The following is an 18,464-nucleotide window of genomic DNA, read 5'->3' on the forward strand; positions in this document are numbered from 1 at the left end:
CACGTCTTTGGGGACTTGTGCACCTGGAGGAAACCCACGCAGACACAGGAAGCACCTGCAGACTCCACACAGTCAGTGACCCCAGCCGGGAATCGAACCTGGGACCCTGGAGCTGAGGCAACAGTGCTAACCACTGCGCCGCCCCTGTCTGCGTGGGTTTCCTCCGGATACTCCGGCTTCCACCCGCAGTCCAAAGATATGCAGGTTAGGTGGGTTGGCCAGGATAAAACTGCCCCTTAGTTCACCAGGGTTATGGGTCTGGGTAGGGAGGGTGTTCTTTCAGAGGGTCGGCCAGACTCGATGGGCCGAACGGCCTCCTCCTGCGCTGAGGGGATTCTGTGAAGGAAATTAAATGTGTTTTGGCCGGACTCCTTTTCCACCGGAAATCTGCCAGTTTCCCCAGCGTTGACACAGACCCAGCGGACAACTGGCTGCTGCTCCAGGGTGGGTCAGAGCGCAGGGGGAGGCCGCACGGTGGGCCGACCGTGGCGACCCTGGAGTTGAGCCGGTGCCGGGCCGCTTTGCCGCGGGAAGGCTCATGGTCGGCCCGGCTGGCAGCGCAGTGCAGTTGAAATGGCCGCCGCGGTGTCGTCGGGCCGCTTGTACGACAGTAACCCAGCAACACCGGGAGCGCAGTCCAGCAGGGTGAGTGTGTGTGGGGGGGCGGCGGCGGCTGGGGGAAAGGGTGCTCCCCCGCCGGGAGGGGAGAGTCTGTACATTCGCCGTGCTGGTTTTGACCCGTCTCCGGGCTGAGACGGGGAGAGTTCTAATCAGCGAGCCGCCCGCGCGCAGTAAAGAGGCGTGTTGTTTTTGTGTTTCTCGCTCAGCGAACCCGCCTGCAAGTGATGCGCGCAGTGCAATTCCTGCATAGCCCATTCTCACCTGTGGAGCTTTGACAAAGAGTCATGTAGACTGGAAAGGTTAGCTCCCTTCCCTCTCCACAGATGCTCTCAGACTTGCTGAGATTGCTCAGTATTCTCTGTTTTTGTTTCCGATTCCAGCATCCGCAGTAACTTGCTTTTATCTGAAATCGAAAGAATATAGAACATACAGTGCAGAAGGAGGCCATTCGGCCCATCGAGTCTGCACCGACCCACTTAAGCCCTTACTGCCACCCTATGCCTGTAACTCAATAACCCCTCCTAACCTTTTTGGACACTAAGGGTAATTTAGCATGGCCAATCCACCTAACCTGCACGTCTTTGGACTGTGGGAGGAAACAGGAGCACCCGGAGGAAACCCACGCAGACACTGGGAGAACGTGCAGACTCCGCACAGACAGGGAATCGAACCTGGGACCCTGGCACTGTAAATCAACAGTGCTATCCACTTGTACTACCGTGCTGCATCAAAGGACTTGATTCCAGTCACTAGTTCTCCCTGTTAGTTTCTGGTGACATGATTAGCTCATCCTTTCATTAAGTTAAATAGTAACACGCCCTCCGGTGTTCTGGAACACAATTCATGATTTGAGAGAATAACTTTGCCCCCATTATTGTTCCACTTCTCTAATCCCCTCTGGAGTTACTGCAGTAAAAAAGCAAAGAACAAAATACTGCGGATGCTAAAAGTCTGGAATGTATACAGGGGATACTTAACGGGTCACAGCACCTGGGAAGAATAACAACTGTATAACTTATCTAAGGGAATAAAGCAGTTTGAGTGCTTCACAGGAGTGTTATGAAGCACAATTTGACACACAGCCATGTAATGTGACCAAAGGTTTTCTCAAGACACTCGTATTGAGTGTAAACGTTCCAGCCGAACATTCTCTTATTTCATTTTGAATCTTTTTGCTATTCAGCTGTGGATCACTTGAGTCACCGGGTTCCATGGTCAAGTCCTACTCCAGGACGTGAGCACAAATGTCAAGGCTGACACTCCAGTGCAGTACTGTGGGAGTGTTACATTGTATTATTAGACATGCTTGCATTCATCAACCGTGGCATTGAGTACAAGAGTTGGGAAATCATGCAGCAGCTATATAAAACCTTGGGTAGGTCGCATTTGGAGTATTGCGTGCAGTTCTGATCATCACATCAGAAGGATGGGGAAGCTTTGGAGAGAGTGCAAAGGAGGTTCACCAGGATGTTGCCTGGTCTCGAGGGTGTTGGCTATGCGGAGAGATTGAATAAACTAGGATTGTTTTCACTGGAAAGACAGAAGCTAAGGGGAGACCTGAAAGACAAAATAATTAAGAGGCATAGACGGGGGGCTGGATTCTCCGCCAGCGGGATACTCCGTTTGCCGGCAGCCCGGGGGTTTCCCGACGGCGTAGGGCTGCCCCACAATGGGAAACCCCATTGACCAGCCGGCGTGACGGAGCGTCCCGCCAGCGGGGTGAAACAGAAATGTGGCGGGGTGAGAGAATCCAGTCCAGAGTGTATAGGCACCCTTTTTCCAAGGGTGGAAGTGTCAATTACAAGGGGGCACATGTTCAAGGTGAGAAGGGGAAAGTTTAAGGGAGATGGGCAGGGTAAGTTTTTCACGCAGAGAGTGGTGGGTGTCTGGAATGCGCTGCCAGAGGATGTGGTGGAAGCAGGCACATTGGCAACATTTAGGAGGCATCTGGATGGATACATGAATAGGGAGGAAATAGAGGGATACGGACCGAGTAAGGGCAGAAGGTTTTTTTTTAGTTAGGGCAGCATGATCGACACAGTAATGGCGGGACAAAGAGCCTGTTCGTGTGCTGTACCTTTCTTTGTTCTTTGTTTATGAGACATTAAACTGAGCCAATATAGACCCAATGTCACAATTCTAAGACGGTAGATGCACAAGATCCCATGGCACTATTTGAAGAAAAGCAGGGGAGTTATCCCTGATGCCTTAGCTAATTTCTATCCCTCAATTAACATCACAAAAACAGATTATCTGGCCATTATCACACTGCTGTTTGTGGGAGCTTGCTGTGTACAGATTAGCTGCCACATTTCCGTCATTACAACTGTACTTCATTGATTGTAAAGAGATTTGAGACATCCAGTCGTAATGCAAAGTATTATATAAATGAAAGTTTTTTTTTGTGTTTTACTCATCACGCTAGGAAGACACAGAGGAGACTTCAAATGATGATGCCACAAGCCAGCCTGCCAAGCGCCGACGTATGGGATCTGGGGATAGCTGTAAAAGCAGTGACACTACTCAGGACTTCAGGTATATACTTTGTTCTGTTTTAAATTTCCCCTTCTTATCATATGAAGTGGTGAACAAACCCAGATATTGATGCTGTGGTAAATTAACCACAGCAGTCGTCCACAGGAAATTGGGAACATATTACTTTTGCCAGTATTATCTCCAGGTAATCGCGTTATAAGATTGCAACACACTCCCACACACTTGCACCATTGCCATTAGGGCAAGTCCTATTGAATTGAGCCTATTAGAATTTCTGTTACTTAAACTGTAAAGATTGATCAGTACTGAAGATTTTTAAAATAATCTTTCCTCTCAGCTCCAGCTATTTTCCAGCAGAGATGTTGACAGAATATAAATGGCCAGCTGATGATACGGTGGAGTATTACATGCTTCAGGAACAAGTTAGTGAATATTTAGCTGTGACTTCATTCAAGCGTAAATATCCAGGTAGGGTTTTTGGGGTTTCAGTTTGGAATGTAATGCCCTGACGTATATAGGAATTGTTTATAATAAGAACAAACCAAGCTAGAAAATCTCAGCCGGCCAGGCAGCATCTGTGGAGAGAAACAGTGTGACTGTTTCAGGTCGCAACCTTTCACCACAACCGAGGAAAGGTAAAAATGCAAGAGTTTTTAATTCATCTTCTTCTTGTTTCTTTCTTTATCCCATCCTGTTGCATTCAGGTCTTTTTTATGTAGCTCTTCACGCCTCATTTGGACACGGCCTTCGTTTTGTTAGTATACCCATTGCCATTCTTTTTTATTATAATCCTTATTAGTGTCACAAATAGGCTTACATTAAAACTGCAATGAAGTTACTGTGAAAAGCCCCTAGTCCTCACATTCTGGCGCCTGTTCAGGTACACTGAGGGATAATTCAGAATGTCCAATTCACCTAACAGCACGTCTTTCAAGACTTGTGGGAGGAAACCGGAGCACCCGGAGGAAACCCACGCGGACACGGAGAGAACGTGCAGACTCTGCACAGACAGTGATCCAAGCCGAGAATTCCTGTTGCACCATGAAATATTCTGTTAGTTAATCTTCCCTGCCCTCCATCCTATCACAGACCTTCCCTTTGTCTTTCCTGCCTCCCTCTATCCATTCTTCACACACCCCCACCCCCGCCAACTTTCCACAGACTCAAAACCTATTACATTTCCATCTTTCTTCAGTTCTGATGAAAGGTGATCGACCTGAAACTTAACTCTGCCTCCACAGATGCTGCCTGACCTGCTGAGTTTTTCCAGCTTTACTTGTTTTTTCAGAATTCCAGCACCTGCAATGTTTTGCTTTGTATCCTTGATGTAGAAATTGTTTGGTTTGTGTGTTGAATTATAAATAGTCATTTGTTACTACAAATCATGAGTATTGCTGATAAAAAGAGAAATGCTACCAAAGCTTGTCGCCTTGCACTCATTGGCATACCTCGCAGGTAAACTCCAACAGTAATGGAATTTATACTTCACAAGAAGAGTGCTCATGGTTGGCAAGTGGACTCTGATTGGTAGAGATGTTGCCATGGGGCATGCAGCATGGAACAGTTAACTGTCGTATAAATTGTTCCCCCGTTACTGTTGGAAATTTCTTGGGAGCTGTCATGATGAGTGCAAGGCGGAAAGCTTTGATGGCATTTCTTTTTTCAGCAATTTTGAATTCACATTTAAAGACCATGGTGTAATTGTGAATATACAGTAAATTTTATGCATTGCGTTTGGATCGGCAGACATTTAAGTTGCCATATCTGGCATCACCATTCTGTAATACAGCCCTGTCTGTGCTGCACTCTTCTGCATTAGATGGAGCTTCATAATCTCTAGAAACTGTAATGTTCATTCCTACAACATCACTAATGCCCTCTGACAGAAACCCTTCTGTGCACAAATACACAGAAAGTCAATTGTACCACGGATCCTCCTCTTGACTGAATACTTGTACATCCTTTTGCCCCTTTGGAGCTGATGGATCTCCTGTAGCTTGGACGTTTCTCCAGTTAGATTTGACACCCCAGCCTTTGAGATGTTTCTAAGAATTTTCAGTTATCAAAGCTGCAACCTCCTCTCTTGGGTGCCATTTATACTGTTAGAGATCCATTTTTGCATGGGTGTGAGATTACAGTTATTTTCAGTAAATCACACCACTGCGCCGATTTGGGTCAGGAACATGAGCTGCAACTCCTCGGGTCTCCCAGAGCATGAGGCCCAACTTTACTGACACTGACTGAAGCCATGAGTTGTGTTCACGAGGATAGGGGAAGGGATGGGGTGGGGGACACTGTCGGCCTGATGCTGAGAGCCCACAAATACGGTCTGCAACAAGTTAGACAAGGAATTGGGGAAGTTAGGAAAGTCTGCAATTGGGAGGCTGGGGTAGGAAAGGCACAAAGTATCCTTTGGGGACTTGGTGGAGCAGTCCTGCCACAAGGAACCTTTACATTTTAAAAAAGGTGACTTACCTCAACCTTATGTGGCCAGGATCCATGATGCCAGCACTTTGCTGGCTGGTTTGAGCGCTTAGTCGGGTTTCCGGTTAAAATGATGAACGTATCCCATTGATATAATTACCCCGTATCTTTACCGTTTATATGAGGCCCTTACCCACTTGGACCAGTGGTGTTTCCTTGTCTGACTTCAGGCTTAGCTAAAATAGTGAGATGGGAAGCCACTGTGAATGTGGCACAATCTCCACCCGCCCCTGCACCATCTTAACCCTGTCTCCCAGACTGCACCATTCCCGCTGGGTTGGGGTGCCTGTATGTTACCGAGCCACTTAGTGTTGGCTGTTGTCGTATGTCAACAGTCTGACTTCAGCTTACTTCAGTGTGAATCTGAGTCAGATACTGAATGTTATAGCCCAGAAACCGAGTACCAGACCCTAACACTCACAGGAGTCCTTTTTGGCTTCTCTATAGTCTTGATGAGGCATAAGGAGGAGTGCAGCAAGGCTGATCTAACACTGTTTGATCTTGAGTTTTCAACTTTTCTAAAGCTGTTGAACTCGTTTTGCTGGATTTTACTGTTTGATGTATTCTCTATTTTTATATCCAACACCCTACTTAACCTAAAAAAATATTGATTTGTAAGAAGCATTAGATGTTTGTATTTTTGTTTTCTGTTGAGTGCAACTCATTCAGCTGAATTATTGACTACAGGTATTTTCTGCCTGTTCTTGACTGATGGACAATATTGTGAAGAAGGTGTAGCTATTGAAAGGCTGCCATAAGTATTGATCATTTAATTCCTTAAAACAAATGAAACATGTCCTTTGCCAGATCTGGAACGACGTGATCTATCTCACAAAGAAAAACTATATCTGAGGGAGATGAATGTTATCACAGAAACCCAGTGCACTTTAGGTAAGCTGTCTTGCATTATAAAGTCACCCCACTGACCTTCTGTTTAACGTGTGTGGTTGGGATAGTGATAATAATTTTACTTAAATCAAATTAAATTTTATATTTTAATACATGTATGAATGTAAACATTAAATCAAACTATCAATATAAGGTGCTCACCAAGAAATCAAATGGGGAATTCGGAAGAAAAGTTGTTAACCAGAGAGTGATGAGAATGTGGAACTCTCTACCAAAGGGAGCAGTTGATGTGAATAGTATAGATGCATTTAAAGGCAATCTGGATAAGCATGTGAGGGAGAAGGGAAGCGATGAGTATGTTGATAATTAGTTGAGGAAAGATTGAAGGAGGTTTGAGTGGAGCATGTGGTGTAGGTACATCCACAGTGCTGTTAGGGAGGGAGTTCAGGATGTTTTCCCAGTGATAGTTAAGGAACAGCAATATATTTCAAGTCAGGGTGGTGAATGACTTGGAGGGGAACCTCTAGGTGGTGGGGTTCCCAGGTATTTGCTGCTCTTGTCCTTCTCGATCGTAGTGGTCGTGGGTTTGGAAGGTGCTGCTTAAAAAGGCTTGGTGAGGTTCTGGAGTGCATCGTGTAGATGATACACACTGCAGCAACTGTGTGTTGGTGGTGGAGGAAGTGAATGTTTGTGGATGGGTTGCCAATCTGCTTTATCCTGGATGGTGTCAAACATCCTGAGCATTTTTGGAACTGCACTCATCCAGGCAAGTGGAACTTGCTCCCTCAGGAGTTTATGCAATGAATAATTTAGATGAAGGGCAGCACGGTGGCCCAGTGGTTAGCACTGCTGCCTCACGGCACCGTGGACCCAGGTTGGATCCCGGCCCCGGGTCACTGTCCGTGTGGAGTTTACATACTCTCCCCATGTCTGCGTGGGTCTCACCCCCACAACCCAAAAAGATGTGCAGGGTTGGTAAATTGGCCACGCTAAATTGTCCCTGAATTGGGAAAAAAAGAATTGGATACTCTTTTTTAAAAAAAAAACATAATAATAATAATTTTTAAATGAATAGTTTAGATGCATTTAAGGGGAAACTAGACAAGCATTTGAGGGAGAAGGGAGTGGATGATTACAATGGCAAATTTAGATGAGGAGAAATGGAAAGAGGCTCAAGTGAAGCATGAACACTGCCGTGGACTGGTTGGGCTGAATATGGCACCGAAACAGCCATATTTTGTGTAATTCTCTGATCTCCATAAGCACTTGAAAGAAGGGGAATATTCCATTCTTTAGTCAATAGTAACTAGGAAGAGTCACAGTAAGCACACAGTTGGGGTTTAGGATGATTTACCTGCTGCACTCTACCCCTTCTCCTATTTTGGGTGGCAGTATGTCAATTGGCAGCATGGTAGCACAGTGGTTAGCACTGTTGCTTCACATCGCCAGGGTCCCAGGTTCGATTCCCAGCTTGGGTCACTGTCTGCGGCGTCTGCACGTTCTCCCCGTGTCTGCGTGGGCTTCCTCCGGGTGCTCCGGTTTCCTCCTACAAGTCTTGAAAGACATGCTGTTAGGTGAATTGGACATTCTGAATTCTCTCTCAGTGTACCTGAACAGGTGCCAGAATGTGGTGACTAGGGGAGTTTCACAGTAACCTCATTACAGTGTTAATGTAAGCCTACTTGTGACTTTTTTTTAATAATAAAAAGTCTTCTTAAATTTTCTGTCTGCAAACAATTCGGTAAAAAAGTATCAAAATGGATCGGAGAGGAATCTCCAATCCAAATGTGGGATCTGGAATACTAACATGATCTGGCTTTGTGCCAAAAATCTAGCGTGTCGAGATTGGCTCAGTGGTGGTCCATTACAATTTAGTGGTAATGCATTACAAACTTAAAGCCAGCTGTAGTTTGTTCTAAAATGCCATTCCCACCGGAGTATGATACATGTTATGAGGTTAAGTCGAGCCTCCTTCAAACTGCATTTTGAGCTGTAAGGGGAGAAACAAATTATTTGAAGCAAATCCGGTCTGTATGATCAGCTAATGATATTTTGGCCTTTGTTTCACGATTTAAACGTGAGGAAGTGAACCTTCAGTTGTATTGAACCCATCTGGAGTATGAGTCTGGTGTTAACAGCATTCGGTTATAGGCACCGCTCCTTGGGGAGGACATGTTGGCCTTGGAGGGGGTACCACACCAATCTACCAGAATTATACAATGATTTAAAAGGGGTTAAATTGAGGCTAGTTTGCAAAAACCTGGGTTGCTTTCCTTTTGCGTTTACAAGAATTGAAAAGCTTAATGTTTGAAGGGCAGATGCAGAGAACATGCGGAAGAACAAGAGGCCACATTCTCAAAATGAGAACAGGACCATTTCGGAGTGACATCTGCAAGTTGGTTTTGACAAGAAGGGCAGTGGAAATCTGGAATTCTCCCCTGAAAGCCTGTGGCTGCTGGGCCAGTTGAAAGTCAGCAGATTTTTATGATGTAAGGGTATCAAAAGAGCAACGGTGATGGATTTTGAACTACAGACCAGCCAGTTGGGTGGTACAAGAAGCTCAATGGGCTGAATAACCTATATCCTGTTCATTTGTACGGTATGATAGCCAACTATATTTGAATCATGTTGCTTCACCCCGAGAAAGGATATTTAAATGGGCTGGATCAGTTCATTGAATTGGAATCTTACCAAGAGAATTGAAATGGACAATCCTTAAAAATAAAAACGGTTTACTTGTGTGAAATCTGTCCATATTTTTAAAAATTGATTGACATTAGATGTGGCTCCTCATTTCATCCACCTGAGGTGTTAGGTAATACAATTATATATTTACAATAGAAATTCTATTACAAGCTGGGACCCACTATATTGTAGCTCGCTATGGTGTGGAACCATCTTGGACTCCAAAAGTTCCATTCAAATGAAAAACTGTGATTTTACTACATCTATAGGGGCAGCACGGAAGCACAAGTGGATAGCACTGTGGCTTCACAGCGGCAGGGTCCCAGGTACGATTCCCCGCTGGGTCACTGTCTGTGCAGAGTCTGCACGTTCTCCCCGTGTCTGCGTGGGTTTCGTCCGGATGCTCCGGTTTCCTCCCACAGTCCAAAGACGTGCAGGTTAGGTGGATTGGCCATGCTAAATTGCTCCAAAAAAGGTTAGGAGGGGTTATTGGGTTACGGGGATAGGGTGGAAGTGAGGGCTTAAGTGGGTCGGTGCAGACTGGATGGGCCGAATGGCATCCTTCTGCACTGTATGTTCTATAGAACCAATCTGTAAGACTTCTTACTGTGTTACAATCTTTTAAAGGCCGTGACTATTGTCACTGACGTTTTGAGATGTGGTTGTCCTGTACTGCTCCATGTGCATGGATATTTCTCAAAGGCGCTATCGCCAATGGGTTTTTGAACATGAAAGCCCGAATTATAGACCAGTATTTGGAGAAAAGGCTTAATTTTTCTTTGTATTTGATGCAATGAATCTGGAAAATTTTCTGTCAAAAATATTATCAAAAGTGAAATCATTCTTAACCCCTCACCTCCCATTTAAAATAGGTTAACACAGAATAGCGTAACTGCACCAACGTTATCTTGTTGGAATAGTGTGTAAAATCCAACTAGTTGATTATCAAATTCACATTCCTGCAGGAAAGGGATCCTCAGGTTGTCAGCATAACTTTGGCCTTTGTTGGCCAGGGAGTTGAGATCTAACTTGTCTCTTCGCTGGAATGTTCTAAAAGGAGAGTGTCGAGGCGCTCTTCCTTGCAGAGTTTTGAGTACTCAAAACAAAGGCTGACGAGAGGGAGTAGACTGTGATCCCCGCTATGTACTTTGAAAGAATAAACACTTTTGTTTTAGGTTTAACTGCTCTGAGAAGTGATGAAGTTATTGATCTGATGATCAAGGAATACCCAACCAAATATGCTCAATATGCTGTGGTTCTACAGGACAGGGAGCGGCAGCAGATCACCGATCGCTACAAGGAATACTCGGTCAGTACTGGGGGTGTGATGGTTTAACTGGACTTAACCTGTGCATATGATGCATAAACCTGAAACCTCTTTCACCATCTACAATCTCCCCACTCCCACAACTCCGACAAATTCAAATCTGTGACATGGTGTTTAGATCATTGTTTTGTGTTACAGAAAAATACATGTAGACTGGTCTCCAGTCTACAAGGGCTGAAAGCACTGCCCATTTTATTTCCGTAAGAAGTCTTACAACACCTGAGGAAGGAGCAGTGCTCCGAAAGCTAGTGATTCGAAACAAACCTGTTGGACTTTAACCTGGTGTTGTAAGACTTCTTACTGTGCTCACCCCAATCCAATGCCGGCATAGGGGCTGGTTTAGCACAGGGCTAAATCGCTGGCTTTGAAAGCAGGCCAGGAGCACGGTTCAATTCCCGTACCAGCCTCCTCGAATGTGGCGACTAGGGCTTTTTACAGTAACTTCATTGAAGCCTACTTGTGACAATAAGCGATTTTCATTTCATTTCATCTCCACATCATTTTATTTCCCGCAAATTCTCAATCACAGCGTTAAATGGTAGTTTATTCTATTTTTGGATTCCCTTTTCACAGAATCATAGGGACAGCATGGCGGCACAGTGGTTAGCACTGCTGCCTCACATCGTTTGATTCCGACCTCAAGTGACTGTGTGGGGTTTGCACATTCTCTGCATGGGTTTCCTCTGGGTGCTCTGGTTTTCTCCCAAAGTCCAAAGATAAGCAGGTTAGGTGGATTGGATATGTTATATTGCTCCCAGGTGGGGTTACGGCGATAGGCTGCGGGACTGGGTCTAGGTAGGGTTCTCTTTCAGAGGTTCGGTGCAGGTTCGATGGGAAGAATGGCCTCCTTCTGCACTGCAGGGATTCTATGACAGCATGAAATGGTAGTTTATTCTATTTTTGGATTTCTTTTTCTCAAGAGTTCAGTAGATATTTTTAAGATGGATGAGCGACTGGAATATTTTCTGCCTGAAAATATTTTAAGAGCAGAAGCCATTCTTTTTCAAAAATAAATTTAGAGTACCCAATTATTTTTTTTCCAATTAAGGGGCAATTTAGCGTGGCCAATCCACCTACCCTGCACACCTTTGGGTTGTTGGGGTGAGACCCACGTAGACACGGGGAGAATGTGCAAACTCCACAAGGACAGTGACCCGGGATCGAACCCGGATCCTGAGAGCCGTGAGGCAGCAGTGCTAACCACTGCGCCATCGTGCCGTCCCTAAGAGCAGAAACCATTCTTAAGTATTCACTGCCATTTAGTGTAGCTTAACACAGGATATTATAGCCCTGTGCCAATGTTATCTTGTGGGGGCATCAACATGTCACCATGGCCGGAAAGTTGAGACCGAACTTGTCACTTAGCTGGAATGTTCTAAAAGGAGAGTGCTGATGCTCTCTCCTCTCTGCAGTTTTGAGCATTAAAAACAAAGGCTGACGAGGCTCACAGGAGGGAGTACGTTTGGATCCTGCTATAACAGGCTGTCACCGGGAACACGGTTTTATGATGTGGACCGTGTCACCGGGAACACGGTTTTATGATGTGGACCGTGTTTTATATATATTATATGGGTGGCATGGGAGCACATCTGCACAACTGCAAATCTCCAGGGTCTTGGGTTCGATTCCTGGCTTGGGTCACTGTCAGTGCGCAGTCCGCCGAAAGGTTCCCGCCGGCGCCGGCCACTCCTGATCGCTGCCGGCGGGAACTCTGCGGGAACGCTGGGGAGGGCGGCCTGTGGGGGTGGAGGGGGGCTCCTTCACCCGGGTGGCCTCCGATGGGGTCTGGTCTGCGATCGGGGCCCACCGATCGGCGGGCTGGCCCCCCCCCCCTTCCGTGCGCGGCCCCAGAACACCGGCTGCATGTTGGTGAGGGGCCGGCGTGCGTAAGATGTTCCTCGCGCATGCGCAGGATGGCACGGCCCAACCGCTCCAGCGCCGTGCTGGCCCCCTATGGGGGCCAGAATAGGTCACGTCCGGGCCCTGTTTGTGCCGTCGTGAAACGCGACGGCGTTCACGATGGCGCGAACACTTGGCCTCAATATCGGAGAATCGCCCCCTATATGTCTAATTCTATGTCTATGATAATGGGGTTCAAGTGTGCTGTTAGGTTATTTCCTTTACTATTGAGTTAATGTCATAATATTGCTTAATGCTTTGAAGTGTTTTGAATGTGTAAAAGTAAATAGGAGCTTTGTACACTGAAGGACATTTTTGACTTTTTTTTTAAGTACATTGTAATTGTAAAAAAAAACAAATTATCCTGTATTTTATTGATGCCTCCACGTGGAATTGAAGTGTATTGAGCAATGCAAAAGTTATATTTCGGCATGCAGAATCATAAGGCATGGATGTAGTCCTTTCAGCCTTGTGAACAAGGGTAGAGCTATTCAATTACTCCCACTCTCCTGCCTTTACCCTATAGCTTTGCAAATGTTTCCTTCTCACGTATAGATCTAATTCCCTTTTGAAAGTTAACATGTTTTTCCATGTTTACAATCCAAAAGTATTTGGGAATTGCTCAATCTCAAGTTTCACTCTCGCATGAGCAACCTCAAATTCCCCAAATTTGTGTAATTTGGATTAGACTTTGTCCTCCCCAGGTGAACAGAATCACTGCTGGCTAATGAAATACTCACATTGGTCTCTTTCAGTGGGATTACCAGTTTAATGCTGATGTACTTTGTCAAATTGGAAGCTGAAACTGTCCAACCTCACCTCACTCCAAATACAATGCTTCCCTGGAGGCTGCCCTTCCTTTATATCTTAGCTTAACCTCACGTATTTGTTCAAAAACATTTTTTTGCAGTACGTCTGAAAGTGCATGAAGGTTCAAGATCGAGACATTTGTTAATTATTCGGTAGTGAGTCTCTGAAGCGTGGTTGTTTTAGCATTTATATTTGAAACTAACTGATGTTTTTTTTGTGCAGCAAATGCAGTTGCAGAACACGCAAAAGGTTGAGCCCAGTAAAGTTCCAGAATACATTAAGAAAGCTGCAAAGAAAGCAGCAGAGTTCAACAGCAATTTCAACAGGGAGCGGATGGAGGAAAGGCGAGCCTATTTTGACTTGCAGACACAGGTAAGGTGGATGCCACAGATAGTTTCAAAAGCAAGTGGAATCCTAAAGTGCAAAAGTGACTGACCGACCATAATTTGTGATTATAACTTGCATATCTAAAATGTAGAGAAACATTCTTGGGTTCCAATCTCATCTCGTGGAGACTTTAACTTTGATATTCTCCTATTCTGGTTAATTAATAACACTTTAATCAGATGGCGCGATAATATATGTCTGGAATCCTGTCCCCTCTCTCTGCCCCTTGGCGGAGGGGAGGGGTGAGAAAAGAAACCTCCAGCACTGGTGCAAGATCGTTACAGCTCATGTTTCGCACCCACGCTATTTCATGCAGCATAAGAATAGTACTGAATCCGCGGAATAAGACAGGGGGATAGTGATCTTAAAACATATTTTTCATGCAGGCCTCAAATTTGGTGTCTGGTATGTGAGCTCTATAGAAGTATTTAAATCTGGGTCCTACTCTTGTTAGAGACCTGGTTAGAGACCAATGCTATTCTTTATGGATAAATGGGAAAGGCATGATCTGCTCTGTTGGTACCAGGCATTGAGTGACCCAGCCAGCAGGCCTGGATAGGTCAGAAAATGGGACCCACAGATTTTTGTAACCTTTGTAAGACCAGGAGGATGTCTGTTGCCGAGGGCTTCATTGCCCCTGAACCTCTCCTCCAATACACAGATGCCTCCTCCTCTCTCCTGCCCGATGTGTGCTCAATTTGAAAACAGCACCTGGTCCTTTTCAGTATCTGAGAAACTTATTTTTAAATCAGCATTTCCTTTTTGAAAGTTGGTGTTTTCTTTTTTTCAGATTTGTATTTTCTGATTTGCAAATTCCAGTCGGAAAGTTGAGCATGCTGCGGAAGAAGAGAATTTCGAAAGCTGTACTTTTATGCTGAACTTCTGCGCTTGGCTTGAACTTTTTTCAGTCCAATCAAGTGGCGCTGGCATCCAGCATACTCCGTACAGGTCCATCATGCCTGGAACATGAAGTGTAACCCTCCCTCTGAAAGAGGGGTTTAGATGGTGTCTTCACGCATTACCCGGGAGCATCTCGGTGTTTACCATACACCAAATTGCCTTTTTGAAGCTAATGACAGCTACATAGGCAGATTTGGCAGCATTGCTTTTGCTCAAGGATTTTATTTTATTTTATGTGGAAAATGCCTTTATTTTTTCAAACCTAAGTAACATAGGGTGAGGAATCAATATTTCTGCTTCGTTTAGGATTTATTTTTTCCCCCCCAATTCAGGTAATCCAGGTGCCACAGGGGAAATACAAAGTTCTTCCACCAGAGCGGACAAAAGTTGGGGCTTATCCGGTTGCTCTGATACCAGGCCAGTTTCAGGAATATTACAAAAGGTGAAAAGAAAAACTTGATTTTTTTTTTTTTTTATAAACCCTGTGTAAAAGAGCCTTTTACCGATAGTGTATCTTCTTTACTTTTGGTTGCACGGTGAAATGTTTTTACAAAAAGCGCAACTTGTAAAGAAACATTTTTGTGTCTACATTCTTTATGTTTTCAGAAAAATCATCAGTACAGGGCTAAATCGCTGGCTTTGAAAGCAGACCAAGGCAGGCCAGCAGCACGGTTCAATTCCCGTAACAGCCTCCCTGAACAGGCGCCGGAATGTGGCGACTAGGGGCTTTTTACAGTAGCTTCATTTGAAGCCTACTTGTGACAATAAGCGATTTTCATTTCATTTTCATTATTAATACTGCAGTTGGGCAGCACGGTGGCGCAGTGGGTTAGCCCTGCTGCCTCACGGCGCCGAGGTCTCGGGTTTAATCCCGGCCCTGGGTCACTGTCCTTGTGGAGTTTGCACATTCTCCCCGTGTCTGCGTGGGTCTCACTCCCACAACCCAAAGATGTGCAGGGTAGGTGGATTGGCCATGCTAAATTGCCTCTTAATTGGAAAAAATGAATTGGGTACTCCAAATTTATTTAAAAATAAATAAATATGACAGTTGACAAAATAACAGAAAAATAATGAAGGAACATTTATATATGTAGCACCATTCCCAAGACATCAAAAAGGGGTTCCTCTGAAGGGCAGTTGCTGTTAACTTGTAAGCAATGTTGGAACTAATTTGCGTACAGCAAGGTGTCTCAAACAGGAAATTAGATGAATCTCCAGTTAATCTGTTTTGGTTGAGGGGTAAATGTTGATCAAGCATATAAGTTAGGCTAGGTCGACAGGCTTGTATTTTTCGGATGGTGGGGGCTCAGCCCTCATTGTCTGGTGGTTCGGTGGGGAACACATCCCCGCTGACTCCAATAGGCCGGCTGCCATTTTATCCTCGAACGAGCGTTGATTGGCAACAGGCGGGATTTCTGTCCTTCATGGGAATAAGTCCCACCTTGGAGAGCTGCTGGCGAATCAGATTGGCAGGGAACTCTCCAGGCACAGTGCTGCAGTGACCAGAAGAGGCACTGTACAAGGTGTCCGGCACTAAATGTCTGGACATTGAGGCTAATGGCTGGGCCCCTGGCTAGAGGAGGGTAAGGTATACCTGGGTGGGTCTCAATGGGATGGTTGGGGTCCTGGAGGATAGGCTAGGGGGCGAGAGAGATCAGGAGGTGTCCGGGCCTTCATTGGAGGGTGCCCGTCGTTAGAAGTGGGCTTCTGATGTAGCCTCCCTGTTTTTTTTCTATTGCTCCCTGATCTGCCACCTGCCAGACTAAGAATTGTGGTTGGATGGGAAACGGCCCTTAAGTGGCCACTTAAAGGCCTTAATTGGGGCAGAGGCGGATGTACTTCCGAAGCCATGCCTGCCCTAGGGTAAAATTGCTTCCAGTTCGGGGCAGGAAGTAAATGACAGCATCGCTTACAGAGTTTTGTTCATGGTAATTTTGTAAATAATATGATTATCTTACTGTGTGTCTGTTGGAAGAAAAAGAGTTTTGCACTTATTTAGCACATTTCGCTACCTCAGAATGTCTCAAAGGGCTTTACAGACAGTAAAGTAAAAGTAAGTAAAGTCGCCATAGTCCCAGATGACTCTCGGCTGTTCTCCCCTTCGAGGGGGGAGAGCTGACTGGTGGTGATTTAATCTGAGGGTCACCACACCTCAGGTGACGGACAAGCTCAGCTGGTACGGGAAGTGAAATCGCGCTGTTGGCCTTTCTCTGCATCACGAACCAGCTGTCCAGCCAACTGAGCTAAACCGGCCCCCAGATAGTGACGTACTCTTGAAGTGCAGTCGCTTTTGTGATGGAGGAAATATAATGCATTGCCAATGTAATGCAATAAGTCCCAAGGCAGTTCACAATGGAATAGTTAAGCTATGGGGGGGGATTACAAGGTGTGACCAGAAAATTGGAGAGAACAAGAGGGTCAGTGAGAGTTTTTGAGAGCAGGGCCAGAGAGATTGAAAGCTGTGACACACACATAGAGAAAATTGGATACCTAGAAAAGTAGCGTTGGGGCCAAACACTTTTCAGTTTTCTTCCCCTCCAAGACACTCACCTTCCTGACCTGGAAATATATCTGTTCCTTTTCTGTCGCTGGCTCAAAATCCTGGAACTCCCTCCCTAACAGCACTGTGGGTGTACCTACACCACATGGACTGCAGCGGTTCAAGAGGCAGCTCACCACCACCTTCTAAAGGGCAATAAGGATTGGGCAATAAATGCTGGCCCAACCAGTGACACCCACATCCTATGCCTTTACTCCGAGATAAGTCCACTGCAGGTGGAGCGTATCTAGCATTCTCAGTACTAATGTAGAAAGGATAAACTTCCCCAATAGCAATATCAATGTAGCTATGCTACCTGGGAGAAATGAGCAGGTCAATGTTGGGGTTTGAATTGAAAGGTGACAGCAGGGAAGATGAGGAAATGTTGAAAGAGTTGTCGCACCAACGTGTGAATCGACAACCTGCGTCAGACAGTCCGGAAGCAGAAGTTTGATTTCCAGGTTTCTCGAGGCTGTCAAAAGCACAAAGGAGCTAAGATGCAGTCCTGTAGTCAAGTTCGAAGGCACAGGAACAGAATTGTACAGATACCAAGAGACGAACGGGAATTCTGTCCAAGGGAGCTCTTTTGACAACCTGCAGTATTGACGACATTTTTATTTTGGTCGGATGTTTAGCAAAAATTACAACCCAAGGAGGTGACTTACGGGAAAATAAAATGTTTGCAAAATGGCGAGCATTGGGTCAAATTACAGTGGTGCTCAATTATCTACCTAGGTATTCCCCCAATGAGCTGCGTTACCTGCCTGTAAACACAGCCTTGTATGAACCACCTTTGGACCCAGAATTGCCAGCACCCGACAGTGATGGAGACTCTGACGATGCAGAAGATGGGCGTGGTGAAGATGAGCGGAAGGAAGACAAAGGCTTATCGGTAAGAAACCAGCTGAAGAAACTGGACGGTACTTGTATCTTTATTTCTGTAAATTTTAAAAAAGCCCAGCCTATTCTGCACTAATGTGTTTCTTGTATAAATGGATTAACAAAAAGTCCGAATCAAATTCCATTCTAGTCCGATACAATCTGCTTCTGCTAAGTGTGTAGCAAATAAGTGTGTACTTTGGCTAAGTATATAGAATAATGCTATTACTACTGGTATAAATATTAGGAATAATTTATATTATTACATCTGCACACAACTTCTAGCAGCCAGTGATGTGACGTCAGAACCTCGTACGGTAACGCTGCGAACGAGGTTCTTGCTACAGTTAATGGCAGCGGCCTAGTAAGTGGAAAACTTGACTTTTAAACCCATTCTTAATGTTCAGAATTAATTTTGTGCTAGTGGTCAGATAGTAGAGGTGTTTTCTCATCTATTCAACATTCATTATTCGATGCTGCGATTCTCCTGTTTTGAACTTCATAACTGTGTTTGTCTCATCAGACAAGGGGTTCCTTTTAAATGGGTTTGCTGTAACTAAGTTGAGTTAGTTTCTAATTTTAAAGATA

At 45.1% G+C, this 18,464-nt stretch overlaps 1 protein-coding gene across 1 annotated transcript in view; it reads left to right on the top strand.

Moving 5' to 3' along the window:
* Positions 1-515: 515 nt before the first annotated feature.
* The window catches only part of phf10 (PHD finger protein 10), a 30,998-nt gene continuing 13,049 nt past the window's right edge, over positions 516-18,464 (top strand). The window contains exons 1-8 of the mRNA XM_072513102.1: positions 516-645; positions 3,047-3,156; positions 3,455-3,585; positions 6,409-6,492; positions 10,311-10,444; positions 13,394-13,543; positions 14,791-14,900; positions 17,733-17,889. Coding sequence (XP_072369203.1) covers positions 574-645; positions 3,047-3,156; positions 3,455-3,585; positions 6,409-6,492; positions 10,311-10,444; positions 13,394-13,543; positions 14,791-14,900; positions 17,733-17,889 — 948 coding nt within the window. The 5' untranslated portion in view covers positions 516-573. The remainder of the gene's footprint in view (positions 646-3,046; positions 3,157-3,454; positions 3,586-6,408; positions 6,493-10,310; positions 10,445-13,393; positions 13,544-14,790; positions 14,901-17,732; positions 17,890-18,464) is intronic.

Source organism: Scyliorhinus torazame, chromosome 1, assembly GCF_047496885.1.
Source record: "Scyliorhinus torazame isolate Kashiwa2021f chromosome 1, sScyTor2.1, whole genome shotgun sequence".
In the NCBI taxonomy this organism is placed as follows: domain Eukaryota; kingdom Metazoa; phylum Chordata; class Chondrichthyes; order Carcharhiniformes; family Scyliorhinidae; genus Scyliorhinus; species Scyliorhinus torazame.